This window comes from Acanthopagrus latus, chromosome 3 (genome assembly GCF_904848185.1).
Source record: "Acanthopagrus latus isolate v.2019 chromosome 3, fAcaLat1.1, whole genome shotgun sequence".
Lineage (NCBI taxonomy): Eukaryota > Metazoa > Chordata > Actinopteri > Spariformes > Sparidae > Acanthopagrus > Acanthopagrus latus.
In genome coordinates this window covers 16,721,884-16,749,771 of record NC_051041.1, presented here as the reverse complement: position 1 = coordinate 16,749,771, position 27,888 = coordinate 16,721,884, and the positions used below count along the sequence as shown (strand labels likewise).

Sequence of the window (27,888 nt, the reverse complement as noted above, 5' to 3'; positions counted from 1 at the left end):
TATTTCTTTGTGTCGTTTTTTACATTTTGTTATTTCAGATTTTTAAAAAATGCAAATAAAATCTATTGAAAGAGGATTGGAGACAGTCAAACTGTTTTCTTTCATTCATTATTTTTTCTTCTGACCTTGTCTGATCTCTAGGACTTTCTGGATGAGGCAGGCCTGAGCCTGCGCTGCGACCGGCCAGTGAATCTGCTCAGGAGAGGCTGCGAGGTGGAGTTCATGGAGCAGTCAGAGATGAAGGTGGAGGTCAACGCCACCATCAGCAGCACGCAGGTGTCCCCACAAGACATCAGCATCACCCTAAGACCAGGTAGATGACGTTTGAAATGGTGGATCTCCTAATGATTTCTAATTGGGTTTGTGGTTGGTAAATTGATTTCATTGTTTGTGTGTGTTTGTGTGTGTGTGTGTGTGTGTGTGTGTGTGTGTGTGTGTGTGTGTGTGTGTGTGTGTGTGTGTGTGTGTGTGTCCAGGGTCAGAGGCCAACATCATTGTGGCTGTGGAGCAGCTGGAGCGTTATCCAGTGGATCTGTACTACCTGGTTGATGTTTCGGCATCTATGCAGGAAAACCTTGATCATGTAGGTGCAGCAGTCAGTTTCCTCAGCTGTGTTCCCATGAGCCTTAGAAGGGTTAAAGTGTTAGCAAGTAACACTTTCTGGCTAGCTAGGATGCTAATGCTTTATTAGATATCTCTGTAACTCAATATACAGATGTCATGATGTAAAGCTGTTATTTCTGCACATGATGTTGATAATTGTACTTAAAAAACCTTCTACAAAACTACATTCAGAGTAGTCTCGACTGCTTTCTACAAACTGCGCAGCTGTTTTTGATGATACGATCACAGATCTCAGCTCGGTGCTGCTTGTGTTTCTATGTCCTTCCCTTGTCTGCATGTTTTCGGTGGTGCAGCTGAAGACCGTCGGCGTGGCTCTGTCTCTGCGTATGACGGAGCACTCGTCAGACCTCTGGCTGGGCTTCGGCTCGTTTGTGGACAAACCTGTCTCCCCTTACATCAACGTCCATCCCTCCAAGATCAACAACCCCTGCAGGTGAGACACAGGTGTTGTTGGTTGGATTATTGATTGCTAAGAAAAGTAGTTGAAATTCTCTGTTGTTTGTGATTCACTGTTTGCCTTGTTATATCAGTCGAGTAACTTGTTCTTCTCTTAATGAGGCCAGAAGAGCCGTGACAGTTTATTTGAACATACATCCTCAGATGCTGCTCCCAGTTGTTACTCGGGCAGATTTGTCGCCTGTGAGGGAGCAGCATTATAATGACGGTGAGCCGTCAGAAACAACAGACAGGCGTTTGACATTCATTTGTTCTGGTGTTTTTTTTCTTCCGCGTCTGTCTTCTACAAGTGATTATGAGATCCGCTGTCGTCCCGCCCACGGCTTCCACCACGTCCTAGGCATGACGGGAAATATGAGCGAGTTCACACGTACAATTAAACGCCAGCGCATCTCTGGAAACATGGACACACCTGAGGGAGGACTGGATGCTATGCTGCAAGCTGCTGTCTGCCAGGTGAGTATACAGATGCTGATGATGGAAGTCAGACACAAACGCCACGTGTGCGCAACAAAGAGCAAAAGCTACCAAAGCACTTCAGTTTAAAAGAGTCGCATTTTTACTGCATGCTTTTTCTTTTTTTCCTTTCATTTAGAGTTTTATAAATGTGCTCCTGCATGTGACTGATCGTCAAAGTTATAAAGGTCAAAGTCAGCAGCAACAGACGCTCCTCTCTCCCACAGAAAACACTGCTCCTGAATGCCTCATCAGTAGTCTCGTCTTTAATTCTGTGACTTTGTGACATCACAGTGCGACACCATGTCAGACGTTTGCATCAGTTAATGCCTTGCAGCTTGTTTGGCACATAAGAATTGATTCTGCACAGCTTGCTCAGGCATCTGTGAGCTGACCAATCAGAGGAGACTGGGTGTTCAGGAGCATAATGAATCTGCTTTAATGCAAGAATTGTTCAGTTTACTTTAATTTCCTTCCACATAGCAGAATAACTCCATCCAGCCAACAGGGTCATGAATTATGGTCCACAGGTGGTCCATACTGTAACCATGACAGAGGCCTGGGTTCTGGGCCAGATAGGGCGAGCTACACTCATGCAGATGGCTGAGATAATGCAGGGTCAAGGGTCAGGGCAACCCAAGTTGTCGCAAACAAATCTGGACCACCTGTAGTCCATAAGTCAGAGCTGTGTTCGGTCGGACCAGCTTTGCTGTCACGCTTGAACAGGTTCAGAAAATTGAGTTAGGATCCCAAATTAGGTAGTTAGTCTGCATGCTGGTGAAAGAGGCCTTTATTCTGGGAGAATGGTGGCACTCTGACTCAGCACTGGATATTACCACTGGAATCCCACTAAGTAATGACACCAGTGCTGGGGTATGGCAGACACATCCACACACAGTTCCTTATGCTATGGCTGCAGGAGGCCTGTGAGTCACAGCCTGCGGGGGGCCTGAGTAACCAGTGTAAAGGGAAACACCACGGTGGTCATCATGACTCCTGAAATAGACTCTCCATTATGTCAGGCCTACTTATTACTTTAAGCTCACTGGGTTTCCTAAAATACACAAAGGCACACACATAGAGACTCACACTGACCCATTTCTCTCACAGTCAGTGACGAGTCACAGACATAAAGAAGGAGACTCCGTGACTCGTGCAAGAATTTTGGCTGGTTCTCCTTTAATTGTGAATTACAGAAAGAGCTGATCACCATGGGAACTAATCTAGTTCAGATGACTAAATGGTTTGAATTTGCAGTTTTCTTACCACATGTGCAAACCTTCAGAATAGAAAGCATTCACATATTTCCCACATCAGTTGTGTAAATGTTGCTGACTAGTGACATAAGAGAAGAAAAATGTGACAGTCTATAAAACTACTCACCAGAAACAGAAGACACATTAGCACCGATGTAAGACGGCGGTGGTTCGACTTCATCGATTATTTGGCCTCCAAACTTTTTTACGCTCCGTCCTGTTCACTGCATGTCTTTAGAAAGCGGTGGGCTGGCGGCCAGAGGCCAAACGTCTGCTGCTCCTGATGACCGACCAGCCGTCTCACCTGGCCCTGGACAGCCGGCTGGCAGGGATCGTGACGCCGCACGACGGCCTGTGTCACCTGGAGAACAACGTCTACACCGGGAGCACTCAGATGGTGAGAGGAGAAGGAAGCCTGCGGGCGGTCAGCCTGGAAGGAACTGAACCTTTTAACTTGGCGTGTTGATAACTAGATGAGCTGCAGCTTGCAGATGAGTTTGAATCTGAAAATACAATACTCCGACTGCAGATTGACACTTAATAGGTCATTTGATAGTTAAAGCAATTGTTTGACTGAGTTTTAGGAAATAGGCTCAATTTCTCTCTGGCTGAAAGTTCGATGAGCAGATAAATGTGTTTCCAATTTATTCCCCCAGCCAAGAAAGAGTCACTGTGAATCTACATCGTGTCTGTTTCTTGTGCCGGTGTTAATTTGTGAGTCTTAGAGGTGCTCAGGCAGATTTGTTACCTTTGGACACGGCCAGGCTGTTACCCCCTGCTCCCAGTCTTTTTGCTAAGCTAAGCTAAAGTAGCCAGTCACTGGCCGTGGCTTTGTATTTACTGCACAGATGAATATTGATCTTCTTAACCAACTATTGGCAGGAAAATTAATACACTTATTTCCCATTAAGTGAAACAGTTCATTTAAACTCAGGCTGCAACCAATGATTATTTTCCTTGTGGAATAATCTGTTGATTATTACCTCGAGATCTGATGAGCTGTTTAGTCAATAAAATGTCAGACATTTGTTGAAAATGTGGCCCAGCACGACGTACTCAGTGTCTTGTTTGTGTCTTTGCCGGAATCCAAAGAAACTCAGTTTACTGTCATAGCTGAGTGAAGAAACCAGACAGGATTCACACATCCAAACTTTTATTTACTTGAAAATGACTCAAACCAATTAAAGGTGCACTACGCAACTTTGTGCCAACCTCAATTAGATTGTAGGTTTGTTATGTTTACATTTGTGTTCATTAAACATCAGAGCGTTACAGGATTATATTGTGAGTTAGGCTGACAGAAAGATGATGGAGCTATAATAATATTACCGTAACTAAACTGTGAGTACAGAAGGTTACATAGCACACCTTTAACACATTCTTAAAAATAGTTGCTTATTGATTTCATGGTTGACAACTCATGAGTTCATTGTTTAATTAACTGATTAACTTCTGCGTCTCTTGAGTCACAGTTCACTCTGCTGCAGGCTGTAGTGGATGTGAGCTCTGTACTTAAACTTGATACTGCACATCAAATATTATTTCTGGATTTCGTGTGTTGGTTGCATCTTTTTCAGGACCATCCCAGTTTGGGTCAGCTGTCTGATAAACTGCTGGAGAACCATATCTACTCCATCTTCGCTGTGGAGAAGCAGCAGTACCAGTGGTACGAGGTAATCTCTCCCACCAGGTGCACACAACAACACACAGCCACATATTCAGTTCAGTGCAACCGAACCTTGTTTCAGACACACAGGTCCATCAGTGCACCAGTAATAGATACAATATGAGGACGTCAGCACAGAGACAAAATCATTGTTAAAACTCAAACTCACAATTTTAATATTTACAATATTAATGAAGTGATAATTTGACCTCATGTATTTTTATAACTGAGTGAACAAGCTGTTCTCAGAGGAAAGTAGGGTCCCCAGAACACTATGTGAAGATAGAAAGATGGCAGGGTCCGCCACATATAAGCAGAGTAAAACAGTATAAACTGTGTTTGTTTGTTCAGTTTATCAGTCATGAAAATGTAAAGAGTTTGTTTGAACAGAGTTGGTCTGTGAAGATGTTTCTCCTCTGAGCTCCAACATCTGAAGTATCTCTTCCCCTCGTCTCTCTTCGCTCCTCCAGGAGCTGGTGCGCCTCCTGCCTGGCTCCTACCTGGGGAAGTTAGGCCTCTTCCAGGCTCCAAACCTGATAGAGCTGGTGGTGGATGCATACAAGGTACAGAGCACTCTCCTGCTTCCTCTGCAACTTCAGTGCAATTGCTTTATTCTCAGTTTCAGATCCCGTTTGTCTGCCTTGATGAATTATTCACTGTGTAGACAACAGAGAGATGGACAGGGACTGTTGGAGGGTTAGAGACGACAGAGCAGCAGCAGTTAGCAGCAGCAGTTAGCAGCAGCTGAATCATAAGCCCACTGATCTGCTGAGGCCACATGAACTCTACCTGTTAAATCATGAAGGTGACTAATAGCACACTGCAGAGAGAAGGCAACACAATCTGTGAAACTGCTGGATGTTTGTCCTACGTATATTCATCCAGGGACGTCAGGTTCCACACTTTATCCTAACAGATGACTGGAGATGTTTGTGGTTGCTGAGGGTCTAAATGACAGAGAGCAACGCAGAGAGCAGGAGGTTATGGAGGGGTGAGGGCCTCTGTGTGTGTGTGTGTGTGCGTGTGTGTGTGTGTGTGTGTTGTTCTGGTTGTTCGTTCTGCTGGCAGCAGTCTGGGCTGTAATCTTGCCTCAGGCACAGCGCTCCATTGTTTGCTTCGAGAATCTGCCGAATCCACAGATCCGGGTGAACAGCCCCGCATACGTGCCCACACACACACACACACACACACACACACACACACACACACACACACACACACACACACACACACACACGCATACACAAACAGCAGGGCCCGAACAGAAGCTGGCATTATAATAGCTATCAGATCCCCTCGGAAACCATGTGTCCTAATCATGGATGAATACAAAGATGCTATTTTTGGCCCCTCCTCCTCGTTCCCATAAACCCCCCTGTATTTCAGAGCGAGGGCGACAATGAGGCCTTTCTGAGGACATGTGACAACTTTAATTAATCACATTTTGGCTTTCTGTCTCCATTTCTCTCTCCTGCCTCATTAGTTTTCTCTCACACGGATTATATTCATTTACATCTTGAGCTATCACTGTTAGTTGCACTCTCTTTTCTCTTTTCATCCGAGCGTTAAAGAGACTCATTATGCTCATTTTCAGGGTCACTGCTGAATACGTTTACAGGATTTAATGCTCAACACAACCAAGATATTGTGTTCCCCCCCACAACACTCCTGTCTCTTTCAGGCCCTCCTCCCGAATACATGGTCTCCTCTGATTGGTCAGCGCACACATGCCTGACTCAGCTCAGCAGCTATGATTAATGAATCCTTGCTTGCCAAATTAGCCATTAGACAGGAATTTTGCAAATGTTTGACATGGTGACATAGTGTGACGTCACAAAGTCACAGGATTAGAGGTGGGGCCGCTGACGAGGCGTTTCAGGAGCAGTGTTTGTGTGGGAGAAAGGAGCTTCTGTTGGTCGGTTCAGTCTTTGACCTTTTTAACGTTGAAGATCATTTACATCAGAAGAACATTTATAAAACAGCAAAGCGTGATAGGTTTCCTTTCAGACGGCGACTTTAAGACCATTACTATAGCAGATGCTGAATGTAACGCTGCTCTGTCATCTCTCTCCGCCCGCGCTGCATCCAGAGGTTGCTGTCAGAGGTGGAGGTGTCGGTGTCAGTGGAGGACCAGGCAGCCAGCAGGTACTGGGTGTCTGTCTCTCCTCTCTGTCCAGACGGATCCACTGCTAAGGACCAGAGCTGCTCGGGGGTGAAGCCCAGCCAGAAGGTGAGAAATAACACCAGCATACCTCCAGCAGCTAATCACATGATTCATACAGGGATTTCGTTCAATGTACTTACACAGGAAGCTTAATTTCAAGCCCCTGGAGATGTCAGCAGACATTTATTGGTTGTATTTTGATGCTTCAGAACACACTCACACAAACATGCGTCACTGAGAGCTGAAGATTTGGTAAATAATCCGATGTGAGCGGATTACAGGCGCTGTTTAACAGAAAACATTTCCATGTGATTCTATGATCTTCCTGTCCGAAAATCCTTACCTCGCCTGATATGAGAGTCTTTATCCAAACAAAGAGGACATTTATATTGAGAAGTAGGTCGCTGGATGTCCTCTGCTCTCATACCTGGTCCACTTATTGACCTAAAAACAGCTTTAGAACAGCCTGCACCTCCTCAGAGTCTGCAGGAGTCTGCTGCTGCTGCACTCATGACCACACAAAGGTTTTCTGTCAGACTTTCTATAACAACCTTTGGTACTAATTATAGCATTTTCAGGAAATTCTCTTTGTGCTCACTCCCTAAACTCCTGACGAGACTCTTCTCCTGCTCGACCTTATGGGACTCTTAAACACCGAGATGCTTAATCATTGCTCTATAGTGACTCTATTGTACAAAGAGACCGAGGCCCGGCCTTTTAATCCATGGGTGGATTTAAGTGAATTATGGAAAGTACCTACAATTACTAGAATCATTTTTAAAAAATCCAGCAGAAGGCCCTCCTATAGAAAGCTTGCAGTTTCCAACCACATCAACAGAACAATTATTCACATTAAGTCTTAAGAATCCAGTTCCTGGTTATTTTCCCAGCTCTTTAACTCTTATCAGATCGTAGGCAGTGAGAAGTGGCTCATTGCTCTCAGACTTACAGCAGGAGTTGAATCAGGGAAAATACGAGTTTTCTCAGAAACTGTGTCTGACCTCCAGCAGCAGCAGCAGGCTTCTGAGAAGTAAATGTGTGATAAATAGTCAATCATTTATCTCTGGTGTGGGTCTGTTTTTGACCTGTTCTGCCTCGTCCAGCAGAAGAGAGCCTCACAGGTGCTCTGTGGAGTTTTCTTATAAACAAAAGTTTCATAACGATTTCATCATCAACACTTGGACTTGTCTTCTTCCTCTCTGCCTTTCTTGGTGCAGGTTTATTGGTTCTTGTTGTGTTTCTGCCAGCTGTAGATCAGTTGAATAGTCTGAAACCACCATTGCTAGTGTTCAGAGACTCCAACAGGTACCTTTAAGCTTTATCATCTAATTCAAATGATATTACATATCAGGAGCGAGTGATTGAGATGTTAAAAGTGCCCTCATAACAGCTTTATTGAAGATCAGTGATAAGCAACAGTTCAGTCATGTGATATTAAGACCAAGTGAGGGAAGAGAAGAGAAATGCATGAAGAAATACATACTGATGGAAAGACAACAGCTGGTTTTAGAAACGCAAGTTAAAAAAAAGACTTTTTTGAGAAAGATTTGGAAGTCAGTGATATGATCAACTCCACACATGCTGTGTAGAGGTGCTATGAAATGGAACATGCAGACTCCAACACTGAAGTCAGCGTTACATTCATCTACAGCTCTACAGGCTCGAAGTTACGCGTCTCTCTAAAAGTGTCTTTCTAAAATTCAAAGCAGATCTTGTTTGTCTAGAGAAGACTTTCCATCACAGCATAGCTGTTTGTTGAGCTAAATGCTAATTTCTGCATGCTAACATTCTCATGGTGACAGTGCTAACATGCTAATGTTTAGCAGGTATAATCTTTACCATGTTCACTTTCTAAATGAACCTCTGAGGCTCGTGGAGACGTCAACATGTAACAATTCAATATTCTGACCTGATGATGGCGCTACAGGTAAAACAAGTCAGAGCATCACAATAGTTTTATCCTGTTTTATCCAGCTTTCATGGAGATCCATTCAGCAGTTGTTGACATGTTTCAGTCTGGACCCAGTCTGGCATCACTGAGTTATCACCTGTTTGTCTTCCTCCGCAGGTCTTCTTCAACATCACCATCGGCATGCACTCGTGTCCTGACCATGGTGAAGATGAGGATGTAACAGTGACGGTCCGCCCTGTGGGATATAACGAATCCACCGTGGTCCGGATCCACTCCAAATGTCGCTGCAGCTGCGGCCCCACGAAGCGCTGCAACGACGACAGCCAATCACAGTGCAGCGGAACGCCAGGCAGCACCAATCAGGGGCCGAGGCCTGATCCCGGACTAATTCAGGACTCGAACAGAGAGTCAGACTGGAACTGCAGAGCAGATGGAGCCGATGTGGACTGCAGTGGTCGGGGAGTGTGTGAGTGTGGCAGGTGTGTGTGTGAGCAGAGCCGGCTGGGCGCGGTGTACGGGAAGTACTGCGAGATAGACGAATTCTCCTGCCCGTACGGAGGAGGCCTGGTGTGTGGAGGTGAGGAGCACACTGCACAAAGAATCACAAGCCAGTAGCATTCATGAAGGACCTCTGTGACACCCTGTGTGTGTCTGTGTGTCTCAGGGAGGGGTGTGTGTGTGTCAGGACGGTGTGTGTGCCAGGACGGCTGGATGGGTGACAGCTGCGGTTGTCCCGTCTCCACGGCAACCTGCCGGTCAGCTGACGGCTTGCTGTGCAGCGGGCGGGGCAGATGTGTGTGTGGCAGATGCGTGTGTGACGACTCTCGGCGCTACGGAGACTTCTGCGAGCGATGCCCCACCTGCCAGAGCACCTGCCAATCATACTGGTACGTATCAATTTCTGTGCGCCACCACAAAGCATGATGGGAGCTGTTACAGAACAGCTGGGAGCTGAATCTCTGTCTGTCTGTCTCTCAGGAGGTGTGTGGACTGCCACCTGTCTCACGGTCTCTCGCAAAAAGAGGGAGGGCACTGCAACAACACCTGCGCTCCATTGGTGGGCTACACGGATGATGTATCAGGTTCGGCCGGTTTAGCCAATAGAATCTTTCAACACTCATGTGCTCACCATACAAACACCCTAGAAATATATCTTACTCTGACTTGCCATCAGGGTTAACGATGATGAATGACATCTCTCTAATCTAGGTCCAACTGTTTTAGGGGCAGGGCAAAGAAGTTAAAAATGGTGTACAGAAGGTTCTGACATTTATCTCCTTTCCTTCATTAACTCTTCACCTGAACAGTTTATCATGTTGTGTGTGGTGCCACTGTGATCCACAACCATCAGAACAGAGGACTCGCCATCAGCTTTTCTGTGTTCATGTTTGGGTCAGGAGATATGATTCAGTTCTGGCAGAAAGAAAAATGGCCACCGAGAGGTGTTTTTGCGTTGGCTCTATCTCTGAAAACTGTCCAGCTGTGTGCAGTTTCCTGCTTTTGCAGTGAAGTGGATGATTACAGTGAATAAACAGCCGTGTTTCTGCTTGTGTGAAGAGAAAGTCAGGAGGTGAGGCACCAAACGTTCACCGTCTCCAACTCGTTCCATGTAGCGGAGGGCGTTCACAGGAATGTTCTTGGTCAGCAAGAAAGTTGACTTCACTGCAGCGTGGTGAGAAGCTAAACCACTGGAGATCAGCAGAGGAGGTTTTCTGCTGGTATAGTTGCTCTTGATTATTTTTGGAGGAAACTGAGGAAACGGAGAAAATGAGCCCACTTAATTTATTACCTCAGTGAACTGTTTCATAATGAGTTTATGCACTCAAGACATGACACTCATGTTGTAGCTGATGGTCCCACTGAAGGAGGATGTGCTTTAGCGTCAGATCCAGTCGGTATCATCACCTCCAGCTCCACCATCTCGTCCAGACGAGAGCCTCTGTACACATCCAGCAGGCATAGAATCACTTGAAGTGTTGGGTCTCTGGTTTGGTCTCCATCAACTCCTGAACAAAAAGTTCTATAGCAGCTAAATGCTTCTAAGTTCTGATCCAAGAAAAGCAAAACAATGAGCTAAAAGAGACCAGAGGGCTCAGCAGAGCTGCCTGCTGCCTCGCACACATTAGCCACAGTGTGCTGATCTATTGTTAGAGTGGTATAGAAGTATTGATCGGTGCAGCTTTCAGGTACGAACAGAAGAGCTGTAAAACACAGCAGCCTGCTTGTAATGCTGCTCTCATTGATTTTTAGTTGTTAGAAGTTCTGGAGGATTTTCACTGGAGGTTTAGTTCAGAACATGTCTGGACTGAAAAACATCTCACTTCAACTCCCCCCCTCCCCCCCCTCCCTCCCTCCCTCCCTCTCTCCACCCCCCCCCCCCCTCTCCACCTCCCTCCCTCCCTCTCTCCACCCCCCCCATCCCCCCCCTCCCTCTCTCAGGTCCAGCAGGGGAGAAGTGGATTCAGTGTTTGTTCATCAGTAATGATGGCTGTCGATATCGGTTTCAAACAAGCTCGCTGTCTGGTCAGACCCAGCTTCGCATCAGCACAAGACCAGGTATACTATCAACACACACACGCACACACACACACCTTCATTCGAGGTCACTTCCGTTGCTACCACTGCTGTACCCTGGGGTGTTTGAGTCAGCAAGCCTGCTGTCAGTGTTACAGCTGTATTTTAGATTTACCCTCAGTTCCCAGCTTACTTTCCTCCCACACACACACACACACACAGAGCTTATTTAAAACCCCCTAGTTCACACATGCACTGGGTTATGCACACACACATCACTCTACTTCCAAGTGTTACAGTTCATCCCCACCCTCCCGTTTTTTGGAACAGCGCTCCTCATTGTGCGTCTCCCCCCCACATATACACACACACACACACACACACACACACACACACACACACACACACACACACACGCACACACACACACACACACACACGATCTCCCCTGTTCCCCTCATCCACCCCTCCACCCAACGGGACGCTCTCTTCCTGCTCACGCCCACTCCCCCTCCCGGGTGCAGCAGGAGCCCGGTCTCCATGGTAACCCTGTTACAAAATGTCAGCGCTGTGTTTGGGCTCTTTGTGAGGAGCGACGAGCCGTCATCCACACATGCTCCCCAGCAGACACACAGCCAGCTGACTGTTCCAGCATCACCACTGCCACAGCTGCCACTCCAACACTGTTTGTAAGCGAGTTCATTCACTCGAGTACTTTACTTAAGTATAATTTTAAGTTAATTTTTGTTATTTATAGTAAATTTATATTTCCATCGTCCTCTATGTTCAATCCTTCCACTCCTCTACCCTTGTGGGGCAACCTTGTACTTTTTATTCCATATATTTATTTGATGATTACCTACTTTACTCACTTAGTTACCTCATAGTTTAATGCTGAAAAAAGGAAAAAAAAGAAAAATATCAGATCTGATAATCAGTCAGGCAGATGATCACTCATGTCTTACCTCACAGTATATATACGTGTAGTTACAGGTTACTTCACTTGTACTTGTGGTACTTAACTGATTTTTTGGCAGAAGAGTACTTTTTAATACATAAAGCTGGAATTTGTAAGAATTGGCCGCCTGTTGATTTCATCATCAAAACAAAGTGTGTAGCTGCATTTAGCCACTTAGCACAGTTAGCTGTGCATCTAGTGGTTCAGAGTGGGAGCACAGTGCACCAGAGTACTGCTGGTGTTGTTTCCATGGTTAGCATGCTAGTCAAAACTGTGATTCTTGACATTCTGTTGACATAAGAGAATTTACATACTGCACCTTTAGATACTTTTATTTTCATACTGTTTAAGACTTTCACTCATGTACTATTCATATGGGTTATATAAGTTATATCTTAACATGATATCTTTTACTGAAGTGTGACTTTTGGGTACTTTAACAGAAGTGAAACTGATCTCATGGTACTTGATACCAGTTCTGGTCTGTCTGTTACCTCAACATGTTTCATGTTTCAGTGTTCATCTACTTCATTAAAACATCTGAAAGTCATTTAACTCTTTTGGTGAGGAAAACATTTCAGTTTTAAAGTGGTGAAAGTGAAATCACAAGTGGTCTGTGGACTAACTGTGTTAATCTTATAACGACTTTGTAAATGTGTAACCTCTACTCAGTAGACGGGAATCAGCTCCATTTGTACATTAGATCTGAGAGTGTGTGTGGAGTGATGGTGGCTGGCTAACATGATCTCATCACAAAGACAAACACATTTCAGAATGAAACTGATATCTGTTGGCCTGTTCAGATTGGACAGATTCAGAGCTGTTCTGAGATTTAAAGTCATGTTTATATTGTTTGTTTATTGTTATTTTCACCTGGTCTGAAGACTGAACCTGGTCTGAAGACTGAACCTGGTCTGAAGACTGATCCTGGTCTAAACACTGATCCTGGTCTAAACACTGATCCTGGTCTGAAGGCTGATCCTGGTCTAAACACTGATCCTGGTCTAAACACTGATCCTGGTCTGAAGACTGATCCTGGTCTAAACACTGATCCTGGTCTGAAGACTGATCCTGGTCTCCGTACTTGCGGCCTCAGCTCTCCACAGTGACATGTGCTCATGTTTGTGTCTGCAGAGTGTGCCAGCAGCAGCCGCCTGGTCGGAACATTCCTGAGCGTGTGCGCTCTCACGCTGCTGTGCGGCCTGGTGGTGGTGGCCGTGTCCCGGCTGCTGCTGCAGAAGAGAGGCGGGTCACCAGGGGGCGCCGCTGAGGAGCGAGGCTATCACTGCACTGGAAAGGTTAGCCCTAAAGATGGTTAGCACAGCAGGGGTTTGAATCGAGGGGGAGTAATGTTTCCCTGGAGCCGTCAGAAGCAAAGGACCCTTTTATTCTTGGAGTATTTTTGTTAATAATGTGTGTGTTAGTGTGTACTGAGAAATCTGATTCTGCTGTTGGAGCAACAGCTGTAATTTACATTTCCTCTCAAATCCCAGATCAACATGTACAGTGTCCAGATTTGTGACCTTACGATGACTTACAGCACCGCTGAGAAGGAGGAGATGTTGGAAACTTGGGTGGGGACGGTTCTGGAGTTATGAGTGTCTGAAGTGATGTGAATTATTTGGAACCTCTCATTTATTGTTAATCGTTTGCCACAGATCACCTTAATGACACTGCAGAATATGGACTGACGCATCTGTCTGGGTAACATTGAATTCACAGAAGGAGCTCGATCCCCTGGTGATGCTGCAGATGTAACATAACGCTTTCAGGGAAATCTAGCACATATTTATCCTTCCTGGGAAGTTTGCAAGTGTTGTGAAGCATTACATGTTTCCTCAAAGATTAACTAATGTGACAAGCGCTTCTGAGGTTTAACATGAAATGTAAACTGCTGACATTAAAGAGGGTTTCTCAGCTTCTGCTCTCATGAATGAACCACATCTCTAGAAATGCAGCACTAAATGAAGTATGACGTTACCGACTTCATTTCCTGTCACCCTGCAGGATCTGTCATACATCCCAACGACCAACGAGAAGACAGTCACCTACAGGAGGGACCGTCCACCTGACCACCCCGTGGAGATGCACATCCAGGTTCCCAAGATGCCCCTCGGTGACCCTTGGCAGTACTAAGCAGAGGTCAAAGGTCAGAGGGAAGTCAGTAGAGACATTTAAAAGGACAGTCGCTTCTTTTCTGCCTCTTAACCTTCATTAAAGTTCCACCAGCTGCCCGCGGAGACTGTGAGAATGGCAAACTAAACTAAGAAACCTCCATGGTACATTTGTACGAGAACTGACCGAACCCTCATAGACTGTGTGACTGATGTGGCCAGTATCCTGGAAGTCTAGATGACACAAAGAGCACAAGTCGCCCACCTGTTCCTGTCGCAGGGCGAAGGTGATCATTCCTCACTTTTTAGCCATGCAGCAATCACTGCTCTGTGTGTGTGTGTGTGTGTGTGTGTGTGTGTGTGTGTGTGTGTGTGTGTGTGTGTGTGTGTGTGTGTGTGTGGTGAGGGTAGATGCATCTGTGCTCTATCAAGGCTTTCTATTTATGATTTTACAGTAAAACACTACATGTTTATGTGAAGGTGTGGCGCTCCAGCTGTTCTCTCCCTGTCTTAGTCTGCCCCCCTGTGGCCAGCTTGGGGTACGACATGTTCCATTACTGACCTCACCTGTGTTTCCTTGAGAGAAGGGCTGCATGATAGCATAAAAAAAAGGCATTTGAATTATTCAGACAGATATCAAGATTGTGATCTGATTCAATGATTCTTGTTGCATCTGTTGCATCTTTTGCACTGAAAAAACAATTCGACAAACATGCTTTCTTAAATGTGGAGGTTTGTACTGCATTATGATTTAGCCTTTATCAAAACATCTGTGCTTCTGTGATTGGTTGTATTACGATTCCCATAATATTTCAATTGATTGTGCAGCCCTACCTGGATTTAAAGGGTAACTCCACCAATTTTACACATAAAATGTGCTCATAGGTTTTGGGGGAAACTACTGCCTATGTGAAAAACTAGTGTAAAGCCTTTTCTGGCTCCAGAAGAAGCTACATGTATGTTGCATTGTGGGTAATGTAGGCACCAGTTTTGAAAAGGAAGATTTAATGCTATTTTAAATGTGATGTCTATCTATATCTTTTGTTTTTAAACTGTCCATAACGAGTCCTAAACTGCTGTACCAATTTTCATAACATAACACCTTCATTACCCATAATGCAACTCAACCACTGAGTGACATCAATGGAGGACATCTTTAGATCACATGCAGCTTCCTCTGGAGCCACAGAACACTTTAGACTACTTTTTCACATATGCAGTAGTTCTCCCGACACCTGTAAACACACTTTGATGCGTAACATTGGTGGCATTTCCCTTTAACTCAGGAGGCACCAGTGACTTGGACTGACTCGATGTGGAGTCGTTTGTGGTGTGCCTTGTCTTCTAGTTTCTTTGTTGCATTTTGTTTGTGTTAACTGATCAACTGTTTTACAGAATAATGTTACTTTATGTCATTTTTCTGTCATGATGAGTGAGAATATAATCTGATGTGACTGTCAGCTGTTGATAATCTGGTTAGATTTGCACTAGAGCAGCTGTTCTGCATTATACTACTGAGACCTGAGGGGGGCAGGAGAGCTGCACCGGTGGGTTTGGAGGGACCGGGTCACTATATGTTGGGCATTAGGCGTCACACATCTACAACACTGGAATAACAATAGACTGGAGCACATTCTTCTTTTAAAAAGCAACATACTGACAACCAACTGGTGAATATCTCATCAAACGCCTGTTCGTGTGGCAGAACCAGAACTGTGTCCGCAGGCATCTGCTGATCATTCCAGAACCATTTTACTTCACGTGGTACCAATGAGCCCTGAAGGTTCTGACATCAGCCGGGCTGGTTGCCTCTCGTGAGATCAACCCTGTTCCTCTTTGTGAGTTTTATTTAACACAGTATTGTTTACAGCCACGCCTGCTCTCTTGTACTGTAAGTCAGGAACACTAATTATTATTTATTGTGATTTTTCTTCTTTTTATTTATGTTAACTGTTGTATTTTATGAAAAGGCTGCTTGAGTAGCAGGTGGTGAGAAGTGTTTGTGTTGATGAAGCGCGCTCTCTTTATCTCTGATCATGAGAATAATTCAGCAATAATCATCTCTGCCCGGCTGAGCTCGGGCTAACAGCAGCACTTTCCTCTCTAGTTCCTCTGTATGTTAATGTGACTCATTGTGTAGCATGAAGATTTTCATCACAATAAAATGTGCAAGATGTTTTCTATCACTTCTGTGCCAGTGTGTCCACAGCTGTCTTTGACTTCAACTTATTCAGTATATAAAAACAGTAATAATGATAATTACTGAGGCCGTCCCACATGAAGCGCCTCGTCTGTGTGGATGGATGATGGAACTATGAACATTCACTCAAGTACTGAACTGAAGTATGTCAGTGTGGAACTTGTACTTTATTTGAGTGTTACACACTTTGAGGTTTACTCCACTACATTTATTGGTAACTTTAGTTACTTAGCAGACTGAGTCAGAGCCAAACCAGCACATTATTAAAAACATTTATTTATCTGGAATCAGATTAAAAAATAACAAACACTGATTGTGATCATCAGATTGATGGTTTATACATGCATGTTCGTATGTAATGAATTTACTTTTACTTATAGTTAACTTACTTATAGTTTATTGCCAGAAAATTACTTTTAATACTTAAGTACATTTAATATCAGCTACATTAGGGCTTTTACCTTTATACAGTGACTTTCTACCAAAGTAACATTTGATCAGCGTCTTTACTTCCTGTTTCTGGTGAACGATTTCATTCAGTTTGTTTTATGTCAGACTGTTTGGGTATTTTTTTTATTTGCAGAAGAAATCATGTTGTCAATATTTTGACAGACATTAAAATGGAGAGATGAGTCAAGTATTAGTGAGAAGGTTGTTTTTTAATTCCACTGAAAAACAACACAGAAATGATGATTTTACATAAAAGCATTGAGATTCTGCCTGAGCTTCAGACTGTGAGACTGATCATATCCAACAACATGTACAAAAGGTGACTGCAAACATCCAGCGACTGTCTGAACTGAACACACACATATTCATCACTGTCAGTATCTGAGGGCAGTTACAGAAACTGTGTCAGATACAATATTTGATCAATCATCTGTTATTAGTCTTTCTCCACAGAGCAGAACAGAAACGACGTCATCTCAATACCATGGGACATAAGTACCCTCAGCTGTCACCAGGTCTATCTATAGTCACACCAAAAATCAATCGATCAAATTAAACTGGCGATTTAAAAAAACTCCTGCGGAATGAAGACATCAGAGCCCGAGTTCAGACAGATGTTAGATTTTAATTTTATACAGTTTTATTTTTGCAATTAGTGGGAAAAAATACTTTATAGTCATAAATTATAAAACCATAAAAACTGCTTCAGATATCGAGGAACGAGATAACACGTCTTTAAATGTCCTGTTTGATTCACTGAGTCATGATCTGACCGACATGTGGAAATAAATCACAGCTTCGTGTTTTTATAAAGTCTGTAACGAGATGGTTTAACTCCAGACTGAATACTAGCGCAGAACATTTCACAGCCTCCCTCTTTCATCAGGAACACGGTCACCTGTATTTTACAGGAGGCTCCGTGTCACACAGATGAGGTAAAGACACGCGTGTTCATCCACAGCTGAAGTCTATAAAGTGCCATCTCAGTCCGTCAGAGTCCAGGAACACACTCCACGCTCGGCTCTGTGACTACTCCGCCGCTCCGGGTCTCACGCAGGTGCAGCCCGGGAGACTGGCTCGGGCTCCCGGTGAGGCTATTGTCCGTGTCGCTGCTCCCTTTCCCGACCCCTGGCTCCCCGCCGTCCTCTGAGCCGTCCGCCGTGTGCGTCCTCGCGTGTTTGCTCAGGTGATCCGAGCGCATGAAGCGTTTGTGGCAAATGGCGCACTCGAAGCGCTTCTCCCCGGTGTGCGTGCGCAAATGCCGCTGGAGTTCGTCGGAGCGCGTGAAGCGTTTCCCGCAGAAGAGCCAGTTGCAGACAAACGGCCTCTCCCCGGTGTGCCAGCGCAGGTGAGCCTTCAGGTGAGAGGTCTTGCCGTAAACCTTCCCGCAGCCCGGGATGTGGCAGCTGTGTAAGCCCCTCCGCCGCGGGCTGGCGCCCCCCGGGCCGAGGCTGTCCGCCTCCTGGCAGTTGGGACAGTCGCACGTGGCTCTGCCCGAGTAGCGCCGGGAGGACGAGCGGGAGGATGCGGGGAGAGAAACCACCGGGACCGGGTTTCCTGTCAGCGCAGGTGCCGCGCTCGTCTTTGACTCCGTGTAGGGACCCGGGACAGGTGGCCTGAAGCCGTCAAACAGGTGCTGTGCGGCGGGGAGCAGGTGCTGAGAGGCTCCGGGGCTGAAGGCGGAGCTGTAGTCAGAGCTGTACCCGCTCAGAGGAGAGTGTAACCCGGCCGGACTCTGTGTGTCCACCCAGCTGGTCCCCATGTCCCACCAAGCAGCGGAGCCGTTACTGACCTCTCCCATGGGCTTGAACCAGGAGTCATACGGGTGCGCGTGCATCCTCGGATAAATCCCAGCTATGCTCTCCACCGAGGGCGGGAACTTGGTCAGAAACATGGACCGCTGTGTGTGCGCCGGATCCTGGACAGAGCTGTCTGATGGCGCAGCGGTCTGGTACATCGAATAATCATTTCCAAAAGGAGAGCCGGCACTGGTCACGGAGAAGGCGCTGGAGGTGTCCGTCAGTCCGGCCGCGCTACTGCGGGGGTTTCCAGGGGGAACTCCGAGCGAAGTGAAGCAGCCGCCCAGGCTGCCGGCGCTCGGGGCGCCTCCTTTCCACGGATGGAAGCCCTTCACGAAACCCGGGGCTCCATCGGAGAGCGCAGGGGAGCATGAAGGGCCGGGGTCACCGATCCTGCTGCAGGTGGCGGCCAGCATGGCCAGCGGTGTGCTGCCCAGCCGGGGCTCCTCCTGAGGACACACACACACATTCAGACCTGTCAGACACACGGAGGGCAGCCTGTAACGTGTCGGCACCACACGGAGTCCTGTGGATTAATAACGTGTAACTGAGTTGTACAGAGTGCGTCACTGATCTGGATCAAGTGTTTGTGGCTCTGCAGCAGATAAAGTTTGGACAGTGTTCCTACAGTCAGAGCAGCTCCGTCCTCCTGCTGTCAGCTCCACAACAAGCTGTTACTCTCAACATGTTATCGGTGTATTATCACATTATTATGATTTATTATTGTTGAGATAAAATGCTGTAAAGTACGACGTTAAGTGTGTTCCTTGAATGCCACAGACGCACTGAGCGCTGTCCGGACATCATGTTCACTTTAAACCAAGAAACAAGTTTCAGACGATGTAGAAAGAACTCAAACTTACCCCGAGCAGTGTAGCAGCCATGGTCTGTCCTGGTCCTCTGACTGTGTGTGTCTGTGTGCGGTGACTGTGTGTGTCTGTGTGCGGTGACTGTGTGTCTGTGTGCGGTGACTGTGTGTCTGTGTGCGGTGGTTGGATGTGATGAGTGTGTGTTTCCTCCCGGCGGCTCCTTTAGTAGTTGTAGCTTCTTCGCGGCTTTGAAGTGCCGCTGAGAGCCCGACGACCAATCAGAGAGCAGCTCCACACCGTCTCTGAGCGCTCTGCGCTCGAGGTCGTGGTAAATCACGGAGTGGCGCGCATCAGCAACAGGTAGGAGACAGGAAGAAGGAAGGTGAGCAGAACTTCTCGCGGCTGTTCCTCCTCTCAGAGCTCATGGTGAGCCAGGCACAGTGCAAACATCCAGGTCATTAACATCTGTGTGAGAACAAACCACCTTCAGAAGTCAAAGGAGCACTGAAGCTGTCCAGGTGTTTTCAGGTAAAGGTGTAACTTTAAAGGGTCACTGTGGAGTTTTTGTATTATAAACATTAATGAGGTAATAATACAAAGTCAGAAATATTTATTGTGCCCATCAAGGAACAAACCTGTTCTCAGAGGAGAACAGGATCCCCCCATATGAGGCTAGAGAGGTGGCAGGGTCTGCCACATTGTGACAGCTGTGTCATCCTTTAAGGTCAGCTTGTATATTCAGTTTGTCCAGTCGTGGAAATGATAATAAATTTGTTGAGTAGTTTGTTAGATCTTTCTTCCCAAAACTACGTAGTGTTCCTTTAAAGTTGCTGGGCTGTGGATTTCTTCGTGAAGGACTCGGGTCAGATCCTCAGTTGTCCTTCAGATTTCCAGAAGCAGCGATCGCAGGTGCTCGTCAGAGATCCAGTGTGGCTCGTGTGACGTCAGTCCATTTTCTGGATTTGGATTTGGACGTTTTTTTGTTTCATCGTTGCCATTATCGTCCTCGCTGGTCTGGTCGTGATCGTTCACAGTAGCGTTAACCTCTGACTCCCGACACGAGCAGAGACGGGACCAACGGATCTGTGATGACTCTCTCTGGACGACCAGCCACTGCTGGCTGAACTAACTGAGCAGTGGACATCTCTCTGATCGGTGCGTCACTGGATCAGTCATCGTTGTGTTACCTCATTCAGCTGTCAATAGTTAACATTTATTTATTTACATGAAAGTCTTTGAGATTATCACTTTAATTATCATTTATTCTGTTTAATCAGTCATGAAAACGAAGAGATTGTGTTTATTTAGTCTGATAAGTCATTAAGAAAATCAGTCAGTGAAGATCTGTCTGTCCTTAAGAATTAAAATAATTTATTTAATTAATCACATTTCCTCCCCAGAGCTACGTCGTGCACCTTTAAGTGTTTGGCTGTTTAAAGCCACCTGAGCTGGTGTGTCAGGATTAAAGGTGTGTTTCAGCTGAGCATCCTGAACTAGTTTTTACTGGCGTTGTGAAGCCGTGCAGAGCGAGAGGCTGATGAATGAGAGGCTGGTCCGGTCCGTCCCATCCTGTCCCTGGGGCGGTTCCAGCCAGCCCTGGGGGAGGGAGGGGAGGACACCACTGCCTCCGCAATTTCACCCCATTCAATGCACTAAACAAATGTTGGCTTTCAAAATGGAAAAACACACCTCTTCCTGTGCGTTAAACTATTTTACAAGTCATTTAAATCCACGTCAGAATCGGACTGAGCGGAATGTGAGCAGGTAAATCTAAACACTGTCGACTGATGACGCAGCCTGAAGACGGTTCAGGAGGATCCTGTGTGACCTAAACCACAAACGGACCAGCTCATTTGAATTTCAGATTTACTAGAACAGCAGGATTTAATCCATTTCCTTCATTTGCTCCGTATTAACTGCTTCCCACACACCGACCCGGCTGTTACACCGGGTGAGTGATGCCATGCAAAGACAAATGGACCTACAGCAGGTCATGCACATCATCCTACATTCTGTTTAGTAGCTAAAACAAATACAGGTAAATACCTCTGATATAGCTCCATGTTGGCTGAATCTAACCCTCAGACACTTTCAGACGGTGCAGACATGAAGTTCATCTTAAAGACGCTGTCATCACTTCATGTAGCTGAAGGAAGAGTTCCATCAAAAGGAAGTGAGTTGGTGAGATAAACATGGCTAGCTTTAGGCTAAAGCTAAAAGTAATTAGACTTGTTTTATCTCAAGCTGTTATCTGTAAGCAAAAAAATATCAATTTATCGTTAGCATATGCCACCTCAGCATCAGACTCAAGTGGAGTGCAGCTGTTTGGGCTGTTAAGCTTCCTCTCTATGTAATAATGTGTGAGCGACGTGAACAATGAGACCTTCACTGATTTGTGTACGTTGTTTAAAGGGGCACTACGTAGTTTTGTAAAAGGAATTCAAACCCGGAATCTTAGTATGTATAATATTAATGAGGTAATAATACAAAGTAGAGAATCCATCAGTGAATAAACTAGCTGCTGTCAGAGGAAAACAAGGTCCCAGAACACTGTTTGCAGCTGGGGAGGCGGCAGGGTCCGCCACATGTGAAACACTATGAAACAGTTTTTTCTGTTAAGGTCAGTTTGTTTATTCATCATGAAAACGTGTTTGTTCGTGTAGTTTGTTGAGGCATTAAACACATCAGTCGGTGAAGATCTTTCTCTTTTGACAAGACGTGTTTACTACGCAGCGCTCCTTTAAAAACTTTGGCTTTCTTTGTCGACAGGATGTGACCTCAGAGCCCCTTTATATTCTCTTATTTGTAGATGCTACGTTCTGTGAATATTATCCATGATTCATATTTTTTAGTAAAAGTGTATCATGTTTATTAAATAATCACCTTCAGAAGGTAAGAGGGCATCTGTAAAGTACGGCCCTTTCACCAGTCCGTACTGCTGACACAGTCACTGCTGAGAGTTCCTCATGACATACAGGCACAATGTGCTCTGTTATGAATCTGTTCTTCCTCCCAGTGGAAGAGATAAACTCCCAGGCTCCCCCACAGCCTGAGGCCCGGCCGGCCGCAGCACAGGTGGAGTTTACAGTAGGCCATCCTGCCATCCTCACGAGCCACCCAAACAGCTGTCCCTCTTTAGATGCATTCTTTTCCCACACTGAAAGTGTGTGTGTGTGTGTGTGTGTGTGTGTGTGTGTGTGTGCCTTAAAAGAGGCCAATGAAACCCTGTCTGAGCCCCAACCTGTTCCTTTAGCGATGATAATGACCACATTATCACGCGCCATCGAACGTCAACAAAACAAGATTGTCGTGTGCTTTCCATTCACTTCGTGGGCACTGAGACAGAAAAGGCAGAGAGAAAAGAGTGAAATAAAGATCTGGCACTTCTCAGGGAGAGGGATGGGTGAAGTATTTTATTTCTCCTTGCTGTTTTTCCTCAACTCCTCTTTTGTTGGTGGAGTATAGTCACAGTGATCTAGAGGGCAGGGCGGCCATCTTGCTCAACTGCCCTGCTGAGACAATTAGCAGGAGAATCAGAGAGTCAAAAGACAAGCTGCTACACACGACACAGAAAATATTCACCACAACCAGCCGATCAATTTGTGTAAAAGGAAGAGGAGCAAGCAGGGTGCAGATTGTGACAGTCCTGTGGTGCATTTGTAATAATGATGTCACTGCTCACTAAGATTCATGCTGAGACATCTGATGTGTCATCGTTGTCTTCTTGGTCCTCTCTGCTGTCTTGTTCCGTTGTTGGATGTATATTCTGAGGCCTTCTTCTCTTGCCAAGGATTATTAATATAGAGTATAAACTGTAAATTCACAATGGCCACTTTAACGCTTCTAAAGCCTTGAAAGTCCTGCCAGTGCATCAGTTACCATCATACTTTATTAGTCACGTGAGTTCTGATGAGCACCGGTCTGTTGTACTGCTGGTGCCACAGTCTCATAGTCCGGGTGAAGGAGGAGGAAGGTATCAGAGGGAAACATCTCTTCTTTTTATTTTCCAGGATTTTGTCATTTGATGCCCTTTAAGCTGAACCACTAAAACAAATTAAGAGGAAAGGAGTCATCCAGGTGAGCCGTGTGCCAGGATGAGCCTGGAGCAGCTCCTTCCTGTAATTACTGCCTGGAGAGGACATGTCTGCCGTCTGTCAGCGCCGGGCTGATGGACGATGTGGCAGCAGGACGGGGAAACATGTTCGGGTTGCTCTGATGAAAACTTTCACATAAGTATTTTACAAGCTCCCCTCTTATCTGCACACACAATAAAGGATCAATAAGTATTGAAACCCGTCTTTCTGTCATGCAAACACACATAAATTCTCCTTCTGCTTGGCTGTCGTCTGTTACTCACGTCCAGTTAGCTTCATCAGCAAGGCCGACATTCACACCCTGTACTTCAGTCCTGATAGCACACTGATTATACAAGTAAACACTCTGCATTAAAAATGATGCTCAAGTTAAAGTGTGTATCAGGAAAATGTACAAAAGATATTATGATGACATTATAATTACACAGGCGTTTGTGTGAAACCAGGACTTTGCTGCTGCAGCTGGTTGAAGTGAAGCTCATGTAATGATTATTTCCATTTTACATGAACCTGCTGATTATTTTCTCTATTTACTGATTCATTGTTTGGTTTGAAAAAAGGTTTTAAAAAATTAGATAAAAAGTTAGTATCACATTTACTCATGACATCCTGCCAGCCTCAGAAATGTAGAGACTGTCAGAAGGATTTAAAGAAGCAGCAAAGCCTCAAATTCAAAGCCATGAAATGTTTTTACAAAATGAATTAAGTGAACGATTATCAACATAGTTTTAATGTCCAATTAATATTCAGTCAGTCGACTAATCATTCAGCTGTACTTCAACATACTGATCGGTAATTTATCTATAATAATGTAAGTAACTAAATAATAATAAAATAACAATAATAAAGAAAAGTCTCACACAAAGTACCTCGAATTACACAGTGCTTGGGTAAGTGTGTGTGTGTGTGTGTGTGTGTGTGTGTGTGTGTGTGTGTGTGTGTGTGTGTGTGCGCGCAGAGGTCAGAAAGGGCGTCTCTCATCAGAACATCTCTGGATCCGACTGAGGGAATCCTGGCCGGTGTAATTACACTGCTGAATCGCTCATTCACATTCATGTATACAGCAGCACATCTACATCCAGCGGCAGACTCACCCAGGAGGAGGAGGAGGAGGAGGAGCAAGAGGAGGAGGAGGAGGAGGAGCAAGAGGAGGAGGAGGAGGAGGAGGAGCAAGAGGAGGAGGAGGAGGAGGCCTCAGCAGAGCGCTCGGCAGCACAAGTTTGGGCTGAAGGTGAATTAAAATTGCTCTTTATGAGAAGCATCTCTCTCTTTGTTCCACACACACACTTAGGTTGGGGTTGATGGATGCCGGGCGTTTGTTAAGTCATACATCACAGAGGTCATTTAAGCTGCCAACACATCTGCTGTCTCTGCCTGCAGAACCAGAGGAAGAGGAGGAGAGGGAGGAAAGATTTATAAAGGCCAGGGGAGAATTATGCAGAGGGAGAGAGAATAAGACTGTGATTAGTAACTGCAGAGGATGAAGAGCTCTAATTCTGCCTGTCCCACACACACACACACACACACACACACACACACACACACACGCTGAAGCTGCTGTGTTATGAGCTTCTCCTCCATCAACTTTGCTCGTCTCTCTGCTGAGAATAAAGTTGCTGATTTATGCTGATCAGCCTTTCAACACATTAATGAGATGCATCTGAAGGAGGAGTCACCAATGATTTCTTCAAATGCTGTTGAAGTCTGTGAAAGGGCTTTATCTCTGACAGTTCTATGTGTGTGTGTGTGTGTGTGTGTGTGTGTGTGTGTGTGTGTGTGTGTGTGTGTGTGTGTGTGTGTGATGATGCACCCTGTTGTCTTACTGTAGTTGCTGTAACAGTGTGTTATCTCTTCTGTTAATAAACCTACAGTCGCCACGAGGTCTTTATACATATTGCACTTCTAAGTACACATGACTTGCAGTCTGGTGTTCACTTACTTACTTAAGCACTCACTAAGGAGTCAGAACACTGGGGAGTTTACAGCTCATTATGTGATTATTGTTGTTTTCAAACTACTTTGATTTTGTTTTTTTTTACAGATTTTTCCAATCATTATGCTAAGCTAAGCTAACAGGTCACCAGTGTTAGCTTCATATTTGTCGGAGAGACCTGAGAGCTGCAGTGATCTTCTCGTCTCAAGAATATTTTACAAGATGTCAGTCGCGGCTTTTAAAGGCTAATGTGGTTCATTTCAGAGGGTGACTGGTGAGGAAATAATGATACATTGATGACTAAATTACCAATAACTGATAACTGATAACTGATATTTAAAGGTTAATAAATGAGTTCATCATTGTTTCCCCTCCTCCTTTACTAACCCTTGAGTTCTTCTTCTTCTATGAGTTCTCTTATATGACACAGAAGAACAAAAGGAACCGTCGGCTCGTCGTACGCAGCGTGTCGTGACTGCTGTCGAGGTTAACGGGATAAATAGGAGCGGATGTGGCATTTAAAGTCTGTTATTATGGTCTATTTGCCACAGCTGGCTGTGACACACACATTCAGACACATCCAACACACACACACACACACACACACACACACACCACCATCATTTGTGAATTACACACACTCCAGTAGTGCTGTGTTTGGCAGTCAGTGGAGGAGGAGGAGGAGGAGGAGGAGGGAGGGATGAAGACATACGAACAGAAAGGCTGGTGATTCCACTCGTGTCAGACATCTTTTCATTTCTCGCTCCTCTTTTAAAGCTTCTGGGAGATTTTTGTCCTCGACTGAAGCTGCTGATGTTCTTCAGAGATCGCTCAGACAACCTCACGTACACAAAGCTGCTCTCACTCTCTCCCTGATTACATCCTGCTCTGACCGTGATCTTTCTTCTCCTCGCCAATAACACTCTTCATCCCTCTCTCTGCTCCTCACCAACACACACACAGACACACACACACTTCTCAGAGAAGGAGATTAATTTACTGGAGTTCATTTTTCAAGTTGTGCGTCTTGTCTGTGTTTAATGTGTGGTCGAATGTGTGCGTGTGCGTTGATTGATGCGTAGAAGCCCGGGAGCATAATCATACACTTCCAGACGTCATTTTTCACTTTCAGTCTTGATGGATGGACCTGAGGCATCTGATCACTGCTACCTCAGTGTGGGGGGTCTAGGTCATCTCCGAGGTGTGTGTGTGTGTGTGTGTGTGTGTGTGTGTGTGTCTTATTGGCTAGCGGTCCGTGTGTGTGTGTGTGAGGAAAGCAGTGATTGAGTGGACTCTCCCTCCCCCACCAGAGGGCCTGTTTGTGGGGTCTCTTCCCTCCTCGTCCCCCTGAGAGCAACAAGCCACTGACTGCGTGCTGCTTTAAGTGTGACCACCTTCAGTTTCTGTAAGTCTCCATGGAGCTTCACTTCAACTCCATGTCAGTGATTGACTGATAAATGCTTTATGGACAAACTCATCGCTATCACTTCAACTCCTTTCACTGCTTTCACTTCCACTGAAGTGCTTCATCTTCCACTGTAACTCTGAGATCATTATTATTATTATTATAATTATTTTTATTATTATTATTATTATTATTATTATTATGTACAGTATTTGATGTCATGTGAACATTGTTGTACCTCTGCTGCTCTAACACGGTGATTTCCTGTGTGGGATCAATAAAGCTCGTCACATCTCATCTCAGATGACATTTCAACAGGGAGTAGATACATTTTTAATAAAGCCTTGAGCCTGTTTACACTGTTTCAGAAGCTGAAAGAATCACAGTTTCAGACATTTAAAAAGGGTTCAGAGTCTTTTCTCCTCAGTTAAGTCCACTTCATGTGTTCTGTGACTTACTGGACGGGAACTAAAGCACCTTTTAGCACAAACACATGCAATGACACTCGCCTTGCACATGTGCGTGCATGCACGTACTCGCACACACACACACACACACACACACACACACACACACACACACACACACACACACACACACACACACACACACACACTATTCATGCTATGTTCCTGGTTAACTCGTGCTCCTCCCACTCAGTGCGCTTCAGCTCGCCACAATGCCTGCCATAAAATTCGGGGGCTGAGGGAGCAGGAGGAGAGAGAGGGGGTTAAGAAAAGCACTGAGCGATGGGTTGATGTTAAATTGACTGGAAAAAAGCCGCCTGCTTTTTCATGCTAATTGCCGTGCAACAAATTGTTAATTTATTCCACAAAGAAATGCAAAAACACCCCCGGACTGGCTGTAAATGTGCGCACTTTATAAGGCGAGCTTAAGTCAGACGTATCTTCTTCTTCACTCTCACCGTTCTCTGCAACATGCTGCTGTATGTGGTCATCAATCAGGTTTGGGTGGATGGAGGCGCGAACAGATTAGAGACAAGAATGCAGGTCAATACACATCCTGCACTCTCCTTCAGTCTGTCACACACACACACACACACACACACACACACACA

General features: G+C 45.4%; 2 protein-coding genes across 3 annotated transcripts in view; one reads left to right on the top strand and one right to left on the bottom strand.

Annotated features, from left to right (window-relative positions):
* Window positions 1-16,306, top strand: part of itgb8 (integrin, beta 8) — a 20,805-nt gene extending 4,499 nt beyond the window's left edge. For both annotated transcript variants that reach the window (XM_037093716.1, XM_037093717.1), the window contains 14 exons: window positions 142-313; window positions 477-583; window positions 918-1,057; window positions 1,371-1,536; window positions 3,031-3,189; window positions 4,370-4,465; window positions 4,929-5,021; window positions 6,548-6,688; window positions 8,691-9,111; window positions 9,199-9,421; window positions 9,513-9,616; window positions 10,974-11,090; window positions 13,141-13,304; window positions 14,014-16,306. In XM_037093716.1, the coding sequence (XP_036949611.1) occupies window positions 142-313; window positions 477-583; window positions 918-1,057; window positions 1,371-1,536; window positions 3,031-3,189; window positions 4,370-4,465; window positions 4,929-5,021; window positions 6,548-6,688; window positions 8,691-9,111; window positions 9,199-9,421; window positions 9,513-9,616; window positions 10,974-11,090; window positions 13,141-13,304; window positions 14,014-14,142 (2,232 nt within the window). In that variant the 3' untranslated portion in view covers window positions 14,143-16,306. The remainder of the gene's footprint in view (window positions 1-141; window positions 314-476; window positions 584-917; window positions 1,058-1,370; window positions 1,537-3,030; window positions 3,190-4,369; window positions 4,466-4,928; window positions 5,022-6,547; window positions 6,689-8,690; window positions 9,112-9,198; window positions 9,422-9,512; window positions 9,617-10,973; window positions 11,091-13,140; window positions 13,305-14,013) is intronic.
* A 1,081-nt stretch (window positions 16,307-17,387) lies between these two features.
* Window positions 17,388-20,625, bottom strand: sp8a (sp8 transcription factor a). The gene is made up of 3 exons (XM_037093718.1): window positions 20,014-20,625; window positions 19,433-19,843; window positions 17,388-19,018 (listed from the first exon to the last, which is right to left on the bottom strand). The coding sequence occupies exons 2-3, from the start codon at window positions 19,451-19,453 to the stop codon at window positions 17,762-17,764; spliced, it is 1,278 nt and encodes a 425-aa protein (XP_036949613.1). The 5' UTR covers window positions 19,454-19,843; window positions 20,014-20,625; the 3' UTR covers window positions 17,388-17,761.
* Between the last annotated feature and the right edge of the window lie 7,263 nt (window positions 20,626-27,888).

Bases quoted from the DNA above. Each gene is read 5' to 3' on its own strand.
- sp8a (XM_037093718.1), bottom strand. From the start codon at position 19,453: ATGGCTGCTACACTGCTCGGG. The intron at 19,019-19,432 runs GTAAGTTTGAGT...GTGTGTCCTCAG, and splicing joins TGGCTGCTACACTGCTCGGG to GAGGAGCCCCGGCTGGGCAG.